The 16,006-nt window shown below is 38.7% G+C and overlaps 1 protein-coding gene across 4 annotated transcripts in view; it reads left to right on the top strand.

Annotated features, from left to right (window-relative positions):
• SLF1 (SMC5-SMC6 complex localization factor 1) overlaps positions 1-16,006 on the top strand; it is a 43,404-nt gene that overhangs the window by 17,774 nt on the left and 9,624 nt on the right. For all 4 annotated transcript variants that reach the window (XM_071581647.1, XM_071581649.1, XM_071581650.1 and 1 more), the window contains 5 exons: positions 2,485-2,640; positions 3,180-3,346; positions 4,673-4,810; positions 5,495-5,660; positions 13,844-13,991. In XM_071581647.1, coding sequence (XP_071437748.1) covers positions 2,485-2,640; positions 3,180-3,346; positions 4,673-4,810; positions 5,495-5,660; positions 13,844-13,991 — 775 coding nt within the window. The remainder of the gene's footprint in view (positions 1-2,484; positions 2,641-3,179; positions 3,347-4,672; positions 4,811-5,494; positions 5,661-13,843; positions 13,992-16,006) is intronic.

The following is a 16,006-nucleotide window of genomic DNA, read 5'->3' on the forward strand; positions in this document are numbered from 1 at the left end:
TATTTCCAATGGAAACTTTAGTGGAGGTTATAATGGTGCATATATGAATGAAAAAATTGAAGTAAATATGAGTTGCAAACACCAGATATACAAAAACTTAATTAAAAGAAAATAGTATAAATAAGCATCTTTAGTCATGTAACAACACGTGCATTAGGAATCAGAAATATTTAGAGAAACTAAATATCTAATGCTGAGGTGGAGTTCATTCACTGAGGCTTTTGTTCTGAATTTTTTTCATGTTTTACCAGAGGTCCAAATGTTTTTAGCTTACTACTGGAACATTTTTGGAAGCTATCTTATAGCATTATAGTAGACTGCAAATCCACAACTGGACTCAAAATCCATGTTAATGTAAAATTTAAACTAATTTTAAAACAATTTGCAGGTTGTTTAGATAATGGAAAAATTTCTTCCCCAGAAGGGTTGTCAAGCACTGGAATAGGCTGGAGTAATGGAGTCACCATATCTGGAGGGATTTAGAAGATATGTAGATGTGGCAAATCTGGTGCATGGTTTGCTGGTGGTCTTGGTGGTGCTGAGTGATTGGTTGGACTCAATGTGTTAGAGTTTTTTCTCAACCTAAACTGGTTCTGGGATTCCATGTCTTGAGTAACCTTACCCAATGTACATTAAAAAACAGAGGGTTTTGGCAGAGATCATAAATTCTACAATTTGCCGGGTACTAAAGGAACAATAAATTTATGTAACTCTATAATTCCCAGCAGTCCAATCAGTTATCTTACTACTTCTCTCAGTTGTGACTCGTTATCCCAGTTTCTTTGAATTAAGGAGAGCCTCAGGCTGTGTGGTGAAATGCAAAAGCCGGATTTCAAAAGAGAAGTTATTGGGCAGAGGGAAGCTATGCTTCAGTTAGCGATATCTCTGCTACTGGTTTGTGCATCAGCTTTGGCTTGAACCTGTACTAGAGGAAACATGTAAATAGGAATGTAGGTGAGGCCTTCGTTAGTTCATTATTATCATTAACTGAGATTTTTGGAAGGTTTGAAAGTACAGACAGTAACAGGGAAGTTGCAGAGCAGATAAAGCATGTCATGAAAGCCATTAGATCTATGTGAATTCTTGGAAAGCCTGCAAAGTTTTGCTGTTATGAATGGCAGAGAACAAGCAGGAAGCACTGTGCCACTAAGATTTTCAGAGTTTTGAAATCCATTGGGATTGCTGCTTGTGTAATCTGTAATGTTAGATGCTTCTCTGACATTCTATATGGGAGTAGGAGAGGTAGGGAGATAAAACAGTTATATAGGTTTTGGTTTTATGATGTATACCCTTAAATTATGTATTTCATGGTTTTGTACTTTTCTCTGGAGGCAGTTAAATGCCTTCCTGACACCTGATTCCATCTGATCTCGGAAGCTAAGCAGGGTCAGCCTCCGTCAGTACTTGCATGGGAGTCTTCCTGGGAATACTGGGGGCTGTAGGTTCTAGTCCTGGGGACTTCACTGTCACCATCCAAGCTTTCTCAGCCGTAGCAGATGAACCTTAGGAGTTAAAGGGTGAGGCCAGTTTCATGCTCACTGTGCCTCACTTGAAAAATCACTGCACAGGCTCAAAGGACACACCTGTGTGGGTAGAGCCCTTCCCAACTCTTCATTCACGAAGCTGAGTCATACATACATACTTTTCTGTGGCCTTCTTAACTGTTCCATGCTACTCATTATCTTTCTTTCTTCAGCTATATGTTGTGGGATGTACTCTGCACTTTTGGAAATTCTAAAACTCTTTTGTATAGCTTTCCAGAATAAGTTACAGACAAATTACCGCATGTGTGAACTGTAACTTGTTTTTTAAAGGCTAGATGTAGTCTGATCTAAGAAGAGAAGCATATTCTGAAACCTACTTAAAAGCCTTATTCAGGTAGCGGGAGGGCCCTTCTAAAACAAAATTATTTAGACTGGATGAGACAATAAGTAATTTTTCTTTTAGTTTGTAATCATTCCTGTTACATTGTGGTTTTGGAATTATATTCTCCAATTTAGTACTTCTGCTAAAATCATGGGCCATTTCCCCTTGCCTCTCACCTGCTGGAGGCACAAAAGGCAAAGATCATGGTCTAGATAAGAGCAATTTACTGGAAACAGCAATGAGATAAGAAAATGAACAGTAACAGCAACAATATTAATAACAAAAGGCATAAGAAAAAAGGATTCAATATGGAAAGCCTGCCACAATAAACCAGTGGACAGCTCCCCCTGCCAGATTTTCTTAGAACGCCCATCTCAGAAGCAAGAGTCCCCTTTCCCTGCCCCTGGCAGTGATGTGAGAATAACTTCCAGAATAACCTCCTTGTCTTAGCCATGCCTTCTCATAACTATTGCAAAAATGAACCCTGTTGCAACCAAGATACATATTAGCAATATTTTACTTAGACATTGCCTGTTGGTTATGTTAGTTAGTTATGGGGTGATTTTATTTAAGGTATTATTTTATTTACTCTTTTTTACAAAGATATCTCATTTCTAGGTTAAAAGTGCCTTATCCAGAGGCAGCTGGTATATACTTCAAGGATTAGTGGAAGAGCAATTATTTCCTGATGTAATCACAGAACTTGCTTCAGGTCAGAAGTATCGTGCACCTCCTGTGCAACTTCTTCATTCTCTTCTAGAATATGTCTTCTTGGTGAGAGCTGAAGACTAAAGTATTTTAAAAATTAAAGCAATAAATGGAAGTAAATGGATCTTTGCTTCTGACATTGTATTTAGTAGTTTTAGTGATGTGTTCGCTCATCTCTATGTGTTCACCAATGTGTTTGTGTTACAAAAAAAATCCCAAAACCCAAAACATTTTAATACTTCAAGGTTTGTTTTAATTTGTATTTGTTTGCAACTGTATTAATGTAGTACTCTATTCTGGAAGACCTGGTCACAAATATTTTTTGTCACATTTATACACAGCACTATGCTAGTAGGCCACAGGTAGAGACATCAATTGAGAAGGTTTGTTCTAAATAGTGCATTCAGCTGGAATATCTCACTAGAGCAAGTTATTCTTCCTTTTTTTTTCTTAAGTATGATTTTTTTCTGCTTGTAGTTATGCATTAAATTAAATGTTACTTCAGTCTCTTAGGATTGTAAAGAATAAGGAAAATAAATAAACTCTTAGTGATTATGAATATTTAGCTAGTATGGAGCCATTATTATTTTCTCATTTTATTACAGGGAAATACCAATGCAACATTTTTTGCCAAACTTTGTCACATTTTCTACCTTATTCTCCAACATGATCCTCCCTGGAAGTCCCTGTCTATGTTAAAATATTATTTGGATCTTCTTCAGTGTCCTATCTGTAAGAAAGGTACATGGTCATTGATAGAGATGCTTGTAAGGTAAGAAAGTTTAATGAGGTGCTGGATGCTATAGTTTTTATGTTACTCCAAACTCAGGAACAAGGGAGGAGAGTTGGCTTTCTGTTGCCTCAAATTTGCATTTTCAAGAGAACAAGCTATGACTGTCTGGAATTGTAACAGATATGGACATTTCACTTTGTGTTTCACAATGCATTGGCTCGCAGGCAGATGGAGATTTTGTGGAAAGAAAAATATGTACATTTTCTTAGCCTTATTCCTTTAAAAAAATCTTTTACTTTTTATGCTTTCCACAACATGTAATAATCCATCTATTATTGCTGTCATGGTTTGTCTGTGTATAGACACACACACATACATATGCCTGCAGTTACAGAGAAAATAAAAGTTTTATCTTACTCAACATGAAGTTTCATGTTGTTTTTGATTTTAATCATAACCTCTACCATCTTATTGCGAAGTCTGATTATATCTTATACATCTACAAATGTAACACAGCACATAGGAGTTGTTTTGGTAATTAGTCTCTGCTTTATCCTAAGAACTCATTTTTTGTAATTTGCATCAACAGAATTTAGTTCTTCTGTTCATTTGGAAGAGAACTAAACCTCTTTTTGTTGCTGTCGTAAAATGTTAAGTAACATTTAAATACTTTGATACAACCGTGATTAGAGATACATGAATGCGTATGATTGTAAGCATGTCTTGAAGGGCATTGAATGCCTGTAATTTGCTATCAAATAGTTTTCACTAGGAACATGTCACATGGAATGGAAGAGATTTGGTCTTTTAGATGAAGTGTTTTGTCTTTTCTGCAGTGTCAGTTCCCAGCAATTGTTTACCTGGTGGTTCTAGTACTCAATTCTAGCCAAAAAATGTGTCTGCATGTTACTTCAGAATTATCTCCATTGTGTTTGGTAGTATGCAGTCCTGTCAAATGCTCTGTGTGAACTGTTATCTGAAATAATGTTTGTAGAATTTTACAATGTCTGTAAAATATTACAAGATTATCTTGTATTAAAAGATGTTAAAGAAGTTCTGTTGAATGTAGTAATTGTACAATAACACACGTAGAAACAGTAAAAATGAAACAGTGAAATTATTTAATATACACTATCATACAAAATCATCTGAAATACAGAAGCTGAGTCACAAACATGTTGATTTTTTTTTCATTCTCTGAAAATAGCTTTAAAGCCAGAAAATCAGGCTTTAAAATGTTGAATGTTTCCAGGGAGCAAGTAATTTCCTTGTCAAAACAGTCAAAATTCAAAGCTGACATTTTTGACAAAAGATCAAACTATGATTTCTGTCATACAAATGAATTTTTTGGGTTTTATTTTTCAGGTCATGCCTTTATTGCAAAACCATTTGCCATGCGGAACCAATTTCAGGGAGAGAAGATGAACAGAAGATAGTTCACAAAACATTACTGAAGTTTTTCTTTGACTTAGTAAAAGCTGAAGTAGAGTTTCTGAAAAAAAGGTGGGGTTTTTAGGATATTACTTTTTTATTTTTCACAATTTCACATACATTTCTTTATCTGCAGCAGCTTGTATCCCGGTGTTTGTATATCCCTATTAGTATACTGTTCTACAGAGATGGCTGTTGAGCATTTCCTTTTATATCTATCAATTCTTAGTTTATTTATATAGACTTTTTCTAATCATGTTTTAAGGCCTCTTGCTTTTCGCAGCATGTTATTTTACTGTATTACAAGTTTCATAAGCACTTAATTTTGCTCACAAAGTTGTATTTTTAGCCTTGCAGTGCTTCAGCATTCGTCCTTAGAGGTAAACAAGCAGCATTTTGAAGATACTGAGTTTTATGTTGTTTGGGGTTTTTTAATTCAATAAACTTATCTCCCTATTATCTTAGGGAAACAATTATTTTTCCTTGGTTTGTGAAGTATAAAAGAAGTCGTGGTTTTCCACTACCTTTATACACTAAAGGTGGCCTTTAGTTTATGTAAATATTAGCACAATATTAGAATTCCCCTAGTCTAATAGTAATAGTCATCATTATGGTAACTTTTCTGACTTATCCTTCCATACTTAAAAATTGCCAAACCTGTGTGTGTTTTGATAGAGGACAAGGTTTCTGTCTGGTAACTGCAGTGTAATAAGGCAGCATAAAATTTTGGGATTTTTTCACTTTTTTTTTTTACAGTTTGGTTGAAGGGACCAGTTCACAGCATCAGCAAGTCATGCCACAGACAGTTCTTTTGAAGACATTTTGGGTGGGAAGCGGAACCTCAGTGCTTTTTACCAAACACATAAATATTCTGGCAGATTGGGTCATACTTTCCCATAGAGAATTGAACAGAAAAAATGATGTGAGTATGACTTTTACACTTTAAAATAATGAAGACTGACATATTTTTTGTAAAGACATTTTTTGTTCATTCTTTTGTATGGAATTATATGTAATATCACAGCTGCTTGTTATAGCTGCCTTTTGTTGTGAAGCATGCTGGGTTTTGCTCCACTAAAGGAAATGAATTGATCCATAAGATTCTCATATAGATGTGCAGAGAAGAAACGAGTCATGAGTAGTTTGTTGGCTACATTCAGATGTTCATGTACCCTTACCAGCAGGTATTACTGTAGTTACTAGGGACACCAGCTTAAAAAATCCTGTCAAAAAACATGATGTAATGAAAGAGGTGATTATCTTGTTTTACACTGGTGGATTCAGGAAATGTTTGAAAGAGAAACCTAAACAAAACTAATACCTTTTTGCTATTCTACAGATATGCATTATTTTACTCTAATAAATGCCCTTTTTCTTCACATTTTTTTTATTCCCAAGTCCTTTAGTTTCATTTGGTATCTTCCCTAGGACTTTTCATAAAAATGGAATTGAAGGCAACTTAATTGCTGTTCTGTGACCTACTGACCAGCAGGACATTGACCTGAAAAGTACTGAGTGTCCTCTATAGCAGCTCTTTATTTTCAGAAGCAAGAGGCCTTATAAAACACCTTTGACTTCTGGATTCTCACATAAAATAAAAAGTTAACTGCTGTCTCTGCATTCTCTTTTAAATTATAGTGAAAGCACAGAATAAATTGGTAATTCATGCACTTTTTCAATCCAGTAACAGAACAATAGCAAATCAAGTATTCTGGAAAAAAAGCATTTTCAGTGTAATACCTAATAGTTCTTTATTATGTTATGAAAGCAAAAAGATGAAACATAATGAGAGCTTTTCACTCATCTTACCTAGGCAGACCTCCTACCTTTTTTGAGGGCTATCAAAGCAAGACATTCTGAAACAGTGCTGCTTTTTCTCCGTGGTCAAAGTATCTTAGAAGTGCCTAAAATTAGGCTTCTATGCTCATATTTATATTTAAACAACCTACCTTTTCAAACTTAGGGAGCACCAAGCAGGCTTTTTTTTCTGCTATGCCTTCTTTTCAAGTAAGTATGTTCAAGCACTGTAAGTCATACCTTTTTCTTAAACCTTTCTTTACATAGAATAATCACTTGTGTCAGAGTCTATATATGAAAAATAACCTTAAAAAAAGGAATAAAACATAACATAAAACACAGAGACCTACCTCTTGTTTAGATTCTTTTTGCGTTATATATGTAAGAATTGTAGTTTCAGCACAAAACCCAGATGCCTGTTACTTTCTCACCTTGAACTTATGCACTGTAATGTACAATATCCCTGCAGATGTGAATTCTAGCCTTAAAAAGAAGCTTGTTGCCTCATATCCATAGAGTTTTTATGTTACTTCTAAGAGCGTTATTTATATATTGCACTGTACTCTCTTTCCCATTACACTTTTTGGGAAAAATAAACCAAAATTCCATATTTTTACAATCCAGCTTGTCATTATCCCTTCTTTCACTGTCAATGTTGTTACACTGCTTTTTCTGTATACTCAGAGACTCCTTTTAAAATTCCATTACATAGTTTGAAAGGTCATTCAGAAAGCCAAAAGAGCAGATCCTCCCCAGCTGTGCAGGCAGCACTGTGTTTTCTCATTCCTTTTTTATCTTTTTAGAGATGCATAAATAAATCCACAGTATTTCCATGTCACTAAATGTAGCATATACAGTGCTAAATTTACCCTTGGTTTGAGGGTATGAGCCATTGTTACCAGTTTTTGTTTTTAAAAGCTGTTCACTTAAGAGGCAACATCTTGACAAGGACCATTCAGAAACCTAATTAAAAGGAATGACTTTTAAGTATTGTTACTATCTCCATGGTCACACAAAGGATGTGGTTTGTAGCACAGTTTAAAGGGGTGACCGTGTTTCCCAGTGTGCTAGCTTGTGAGAAGAAACAAACATGCCACTTGTGATATACCAAACATACATGCAGTTCTGCAGCAAAAACATCTGTAAATAGAAACAGATGAATATTTTAACTAAATTATTTCTTGAGACATATCTAACATAATCTTTTTTAACTGTTGAAAGTGGGAAGTTACTAATTTTTAATTTTATTTATTTTTATTTACTTTTAATTCTCTCTCTGTGATACAAAGAGATTGCAACAAATAATCCTTAAAGTGCAGGGAAAATAATTGTTTCCTCTCTTCTGGTGCTGATTTGTTGCAAAATTATGTATTATATGTGTGTAAGTGTAAACACACCATGTAAAAAGAGCAATCAAAAAAAACTAAGTATGAGGGGCTATAAAGACTGAAGTTACATATATGAGTGCTTTTGCTTTCTAGTGGTAGATAGAATTTCCAGTAGCATGAAAGTTCCAGAATGAAATTTGTGACAAGAAATTGGATGCCTTTCGTGATCATTCCATTAATCTGTTGGGACAACTTGAAGGAATGAAACTGAAACTATTTTTGAAGATAAAAAGGCACTGCTGAAGAACATAGAAGTTTTTGTATCTCTTGAGCTTTTCAAATCAATATTGAATATAATTTTAATATGAATAAAATTTATTATTCATTATATTATTTAAAGAGGAAATCCAGCTGGAAGCAGTCTGGGAGATCACAATCCTAACCGATTTTGTTTGGCCACTTCTTAAAAACATTCAGTGATGGAGGTTATGCTACCACCCCACACCATGTTTATTTGTAGTTGTGTTTATAGCTTTTCTTTTGAATAACAAGTAACTGTTAACTGTAGGGACAGTATTTACATAGGTTTCTGACAAATTACTTTCTAATCCTTTTATTATACAACTTAGTTATGTCAAGGGTCTCCATTGCTCATATACATGTCTGTTTGACCTATTGATGCTCAAACTGGTTTTGGTGCTTTTCAGCTCCTGAGGGAGTCCTATTAGACTATTTTAAACCAAGGTTGAACATATTTTGTTCTCAAAGAAGTATGAGACAAACATACTCAGTTAAATTTCCCTGTTAACCAAAACAGTCCAATTTCAAGTACTCGTTCTCTTTCACTACATGCCAAATATCAACTGGTGCTCTAGTGTAACAGTAGTGATTCTCTGGTAGAGCCTTAGATATGTTTCTTTTTTGGTCAAATTAATTTTGTGTGTTCCTACTATGGTGCATGTATTCTTCCAAGTTGCTATTTCAGTCATAACTAAGTTTTCTGTGGTTCTACACGTGGTCAGAGGAATAACTTCAGAATCATTACATAAAATACTTCCACATGGCACAGAAAGGTATTGAGTAGACGGAGATGACTTCACTTTGCACAGACTAACTCAGACACTAGAAACGCTGCTTTACGCAACAAGTACTGATTAAGTTCTGACATGGGTGAAAATATGCATTGGTCTATGTCACGGTATGTCTGGATAGTATGCTAAAGTAGAATAATAGATCACCATCATCATGGCTAGCCTTCGCGAACGAAGATTTGGGAAGGGCACTACCCACACTTGCTGAAAGTGTGCTGGTGGCTAAAAAGGCTGGTACGGGATAAGCAGGTCCGGTCACAAAAGGCAGAGCGGAATGTCTCTTTAGGGGATATTGGTGAGGAACGGTTCTTTCTGCGTTGTCTTCTCTCCTCAAGACTGACTCTGTGTGCGTTCTCAAAGGAAGCAGCAGCGTTGTGAATGGTGTGTCTCCATGAATCCCGATTGGAGGCCAGAGTGGACCATTGATGGCAGTCAATATGGCCAAGGCTGAGGTGTTGTTTCAGGGAGTCCTTGTATCTCTTCTTTGGGGCACCTCTCTTGCGGCAGCTGGTGGCGAGTGCACCATAGAGTACAATCTTCAGGAGGCTGTGATCCTCCATCCTGGAGACGTGCTCTGCCCAGCACAGCTGCATTCTCATCAGCATGGCCTCGATACTGCTGACCCCTGCCTGTTCAAGAACAGACACATTGGTCACGTAATCAGACCAGTGTTCGTTTAGGATTGAACAGAGGCAGCGCTGATGGAAGCATTTGAGAAGCAGCAGGTGGTGACAGTAGATGACCCAGGATTCAGACCCCTATAAAAGAGTAGACAGGACAATGGCTCTGTAGACGCTGATCTTTGTACTTTTCTTCAGATGTTTATTGGACCAGACTCTTTTATGGAGTTTTCCAAAGGCTCTGTATGCCTTTGCTAGCCTGTTGTCTATCTCTTTGTTGTTCTTACCGTCTGAGGAAATGATACTTCCCAGATAGGTGAACTGCTGGACTGACTTAAGCTCTGATTTGCCTGTGGTAATGTGAGGATGATCGAAAACTTCTTGAGGTGTAGGTTGGTAGAGAACTTCTGTCTTCTTCAGGCTGACTTCCATCCCAAAAAGCTCAGCAGCCTCTGCAAAGCAGGATGTTAAGCGCTGCAGAGCTGCTTCTGTGTGAGCAACGAGGGCGGCATCATCAGCAAAAAGCAGGTCATGGACAAGGTGATTTAGGGTCTTGGTGTGGGCCTTCAGTCGCCTTAGGTTAAATAGGCTTCCATTGGTACGATATCAGATGTAGATGCCGTTTTCTTTATCGAGGTCTGCCATGGCTCTTTGGAGCATCATGCTGAAGAAGATTGTGAATAGAGTTGGTGCAGGAACCCAACCTTGTTTCACACCACTGGTTATTGGAAAGGGCTCAGAGAGTGCATCGCCATATCTGACTTGTCCACGCTGATCCTCATGTAGCAGAATGATCATTTTGAGGAACTTGGGGGGACATCCTAAATGTTCCAAGATCTGCCACAGGCCTTTTCTGCTTACTGTGTCGAAAGCTTTGGTGAGGTCAATGAAGGTTACATAGAGACCTTTGTTCTGTTCCCTACACTTCTCTTGCAGTTGTCTGAGAACAAATACCACGTCTGTGGTGCTCCTATTGGCTCTGAAACCACACTGGCTTTCAGGTAGAAGTTCTGCAATAGGGGGTACTAATCTGTTCAGAAGTATTCTTGCAAGGATTTTACCAGCAATGGAGAGCAAAGTAATACACCTCGGTAGTTTGAGCAGTCTGATTTTTCTGCTTTCTTCTTGTACAGGGTGATAATGATTGCGTCACAGAGATCTGATGGTAGTTCCCCTTGTTCCCAGCTATGCACAACAAGCTCGTGGAATTTGGCATGGAGTGCTTGACCTCCATGCTTCCAGATTTCGGGTGGAATTCCATCAACCCCAGCTGCCTTGCCAGTTTTCACCTGTTGTATGGCCTTAAGTGTCTCTCCCATAGTAGAGGCTGCATCCAATTCATTTTTCACTGGTTGTTTTGCCATGTGCTGAATTGCTGAGCCTTGTACTACATGGTTGGCACTGAAGAGAGTCTGAAAATGTTCAGACCATCGGTTCAGGATGGAGGTTTTATCTGTGAGAAGCATTTGACCATCTGCACTGAGTAGGGGGCTTTGAACCTGGTGTGTGGGTCCATACACTGCTTTCAGGGCCTCATGGAATCCTCCTTGATCATCCAAATCTGCGCATAGTTGTGTCTTTTCTGCTAGACTGAGCCACCATTTGTTCTGGATGCCTCAAAGTTTCTGTTGGAGCTTACTGCATGCAAGAATAAAAGCGGCTTTTCTTATATGGCAAGATGGCTGAGCAAGGTGTGCTTCGTTTGTAGTTCTCTTCTTCTTCAACAATTCCTGGATCTCTTGATTGTTTTCATCAAACCAGTCTTTGTTTTTCTTGGAGGAGAACCCTAAGGACTCTTCAGAGGACTGCAGGATGCAATTTTTAATATGTTGCCAAAGCACTTCAGGAGAGGGATTTATGGGATTATCTTTAAGTCCAGTTTGAAGGTTTACGTGAAAGCTGTCTCTCACTGTGGCTGTTTGAAGATTGCTGGCTTGGAGCCTCCTCCTTTGAATGCCGCCTCTCTTAGGTTTGGGCTTGAAGTGGAGGTTAAGTTTGCAACGCACAAGGCGATGGTCTGTTTGACGTTATGCACTAGGCATCACTCGAGTATGATGGCCATCGCTGACATTTCTCTGTTGCACTAAGATATAGTCAGTGAGGTGCCAGTGCTTGGATCGAGGATGCATCCAGGTTGTCTTCAGGCTGTCTTTCTGTTGAAAGATAGTGTTGGTGATGGTGAGCTGCTGTTCTGCACAAAACTCTAGCAGGAGCCATCTGTTGTCATTGCAGTTTCCAATGCCATGCTTGCCCAGGACTCCTTTCCAGGCTTCAGAATTCTTACCTACTCTGGCGTTGAAGTCACCAAGGATTATGATCTTATCATCTGCAGGAACCTTTTGGGTGAGGCGGCACAGGTCAGTGTAGAATTTGTCTTTTTCCGCTGGGTCAGCTTGGAGTGTTGGGGCCTATACGCTAAAAAGAACATCACGTTGCTTGTTGTGTAGAGGGAGGCGTAAGGACATAATGCGATCAGAATAACCTGTCTGCAGATTTTCAAGTTTGGAGGCAATGGAGTTTTTAATCATGAAGCCAACTCCTGAAAGGTGTCTTTCGGTTTTGGGTTTGCCAGACCAGTAGAGTGTGTAGCTGGCACCATTTTCTTTAAGGCTGCCTTTCTCATGAAGATGAACTTCACTGAGAGCAGTAATGTCAATGTTGAGCCATGACAGTTTGTGGGCAATTCGAGCAGAACGACGCTCAGGATGTCCACTATCCCCAGTATCAAGCATCGTTCTGGTGTTCCAACATGCGAGTGTGCATTTGAACACACCTTTGGAGGCAGGTGTATGCCTTTGAAATCTCTTTGTTCCTGTTTGACAGCATTGAAGATGCTGGTTGGCCGCAGTTATCCAACCGGGTGTGGAGATGAGCTTTGTTCAGGCCACCTTTTCTAGGCCCCTCTCCATGTGGAGCAAGCAGTGCTGTCCCTAGAAAAGGCTGCTTGGTCATTCAGGCTGCTGCCTCAAGAGACTGTCATCAACAGGGTCAAGTCTCAAATGATGAATATCCTGAACCGCCTGCATGCAGGGTTGTGTCTGCGGCTTCCAGCTGCTTCCTATCACCTGCCGTTTTCGACCCTCGCCTGTCGCTACAGGGCTTTGTAATGTGGGTGAACCCTTCAAGCCTGCGCAGTGGATTTTTTAGGTGAGGCACAGTGTGTGCAGAACTGGCCCCACCCTTTACTCCTGAGGTTCATCTGCCACAGCCTAGCGAGCTTGGACGGTGACAGTGAGTACCTCAGGACGTAGGTTTGGTTAGAGTATCCTTCTCTTGGATAGGCTTATAGGGCTAAGTGAGCTCCATCTGCCTGGATCTGGGGTTGGAGTTGTCCTTCTCCTAGGAGTGTTGCCAAGGGGCTAGTGAGCCCATCCTATCCATGGACACACTTTGTCTGACCCTTCAGCTGAGACCTGTCTGGCATGGGAGACCCTACTGGTGGCATAAATCACCACCAGCATAGCTCTCAACCTCATGAGGGCACGCAAGCTTCTCCCCCACAGCAAGGGGGTGTCCCCGGAGAAAAGTATAATAGATAGAATCCTGTATATTCTCTTGTTGTGTCCTGAAGAAAATACACTTCGGCTTTTTTATTTATACATGACCATTTTGTGCCAATTAAGGGGGGAAAATGGTGAGGCTAATACCCAAAGATATGTGGGTTTTTTTTTTTTCTGAATTTGGACCTGCTAGTCTCTTAGGAAAGAAGAGTTTCCTCTTGCAAAGTGGCTGCCAATGTTTTTTCTGCAGGAAACTAACACCTTATACCCTTTTCCTTTTTGGTGTAGACATACATGGTTAGTCAAAAAAGGAGCTTTAATTTCATGATGAAATTATTAGGAAAAGAGAATCCTGATAAAGTAGGGAGAAGATCCTCGTAATTGTCAAATGTGAGGTTGACTGGAATAAGTCCAGTACTTGAAATCTCACGGCTAAACAAAACCTAATTTAAAAAGAAATCACGTAATTGTAAGCTTTGATCCCATTTTGTTTATAGTTTTAGATAGGATGTTTTCAATAACTTCTTTCTCTCTAGTGCTAAATCTTAATTGGTGTGGCATCAATGACATTTATTTTGTTGACCTGTCTGCAACAGTTAGCTTTTGAGAAGAAAAAGAAAGGCCAGTGAAGGAGTGACATGGCAACAGAGTGGGCTTTTTATCTAAAAATATCATCTTCATCATAGACCAGTTCTCTACTTTATAGATGGTACATTATCAATTTCAATTTGTTATACAGTACAATATAGATGCTCTTTTTTTTTTTTAGGCTTTCAGGTGTGAAATTGCTGATATACTAAATGCGCTTCTTGGAATTGTAGTGGAGTATTGGATCATCACAGGTTTTATTATGGACAGAAATGTGTTTCATCAAGTAGCTGATGATTTGGCACAGTACCTTGCCGTTTCATGTGATGGTAAGTGTTAGCAAGACCTCTCAAAAGTCTTCTGATCAGATACACTAAGTCCTAACTAAAATCCTTTGTTTACTTCTGTGCTGCTTTAAAGGTAAACCGGCAGAAGAAACGAACCCGACACGAAAGAGGTTAAGTCAGAGTTACAATTTAATAAAAATATTACAATAAATGCAATGGCACAAAGAGAACCCACAAAACCCAGAAGTATACCCAGCATCCTGGGGCACAAACACAATGGGGTTTGTTAGCCCCTGTGCTGAGACCCATGTGGTTCCCCCAAATCCCAAGTAAAAGGAGGTGAAAAACCTGTAGGTGCAGATGATGGTTGCTGTCTGGTCAAGAGTGGTGATCTCTTCCTGCTGAGGTTCTGGTCCTCCTCTGGATCCAACAAGTGGTTCCCCAAGTCCCAAAAGCCCCAAGATTATATACCCTCAGGTCCAGGTGGGACCACTCAGTACCTCCCCCAGGGCAGGGAATTACACAATGGGTGATCTAACTCTGTGAGTCATGGGATATTTTTGGAATCGTTGATGGCCCATTAGCAGACATGACCCCTCAGGCTGGGTATGAAGGTGCCAATGACTTCCTGGAGGGGAGTTACCACAGCTCTTATCTCACAGGCTTCTTTAACACCCAACTTACATCCTGAGGGGTCAGGTGTGCCCTGGGCAGCTGCTGCCAATGGTCCATTGTTAACAGTTCATGCGAAATTAAGTAGAGGGTGTAGAATACACAGCTTTGGTCACACCCACACAGTGATAAACTGATTCCAGCTTGCTGAAGTGGAACAACTTTCAAGTTACTTTTTACCTCCTGTTGCAGCTGTGCACTCTTAACGTTGTGTGTACATATGCAGGAAAGTTTTCCACTGTGTGTGTGTCTGTCAGTGTTAAGCAAAGGCTACAGAGAACAGGCTTTTGCATTAAAATCACTCTAAATAAATCTCAGTAAGTATAAATGTGAATTATTTTTCTCCTTCATTAAATATACTGGTTAAAGAGAAATGTCATGGTTATCATTTACCATGTAATGTTGGTAGAGGTATCTGTACTTTTAACAACTAGGGGTTGTGGAACTCAAAAAGCAAAAAAAATAATCTCAAGAGAAACACTGAATTTTAATTTCATTTCCAAACTTAATTCCTTCCAAAGCTTCCCCCCCGTTCTTTCTACTACCCTCCATGTAACAAATATGGATATTCTAGTTTCAGTCATTATTTTCTGTAGTAACAGGTGTGTATGTAGGCTTCGTTTAAAGTGTATCTGCCTTCTACCTGGGCCCTTCAGAAATATGCTGAAAAAAATTAAACTAAAATCTTAATCTCTGTACAAATATTTCCACTCCAGTCTTACAGAAAGCAAATTATCAGAACTGTTATAGCCTGCCTTGCATTTTAGAAGGCCAAAGCACTTGGAACTTTGTAGTATTTAAATTAATGGTGCTTCTAGTTTGTACGGCTATTGCCACCTCTCCAACATATTTTCTAGTTGTCCTATAATAGGGAGAATTTTAGTTATATATTTCTGTAAGACTTCCTTACTTTCTTATACACAAATGGAAAATAAAAACAGCATTCACTGTCTGCTTATAAAGAATAAAGATTCTTTGACCTGTGCCACCTGGCACAATCCAAAGCAAAATTGTTGCAGAGTTCTTCTAAATTCAGTTACTCTTACAGTAGAGAACATCTGTACTCTTAAAACTTGTGTTTTTATTGAGTCTTCAGATCAGTTAATTTATGAGCACTTCTTAGAAGACTAAAATATTCCCTCCATACAGTAAAGAATTCCTTCCTCATGGCACATATTCGTCTCCACCTGATTTAGTTATTGTTTTGACAAAATTACTATGCCAGGATCAAAATGCAAATTCATATCAGTCATTCTACCTCCTTTTCCACAAAAAGAAAGGTAGGCCAGACATATTCCTGATATATATTGAGATAGATACGTATGTATATCTATATATAATCTGCCACTGAGTGGTTTTCTCTTTTGTTAACAGTATAAGCTATT

Source organism: Pithys albifrons, chromosome Z (genome assembly GCF_047495875.1).
Source record: "Pithys albifrons albifrons isolate INPA30051 chromosome Z, PitAlb_v1, whole genome shotgun sequence".
Lineage (NCBI taxonomy): Eukaryota > Metazoa > Chordata > Aves > Passeriformes > Thamnophilidae > Pithys > Pithys albifrons.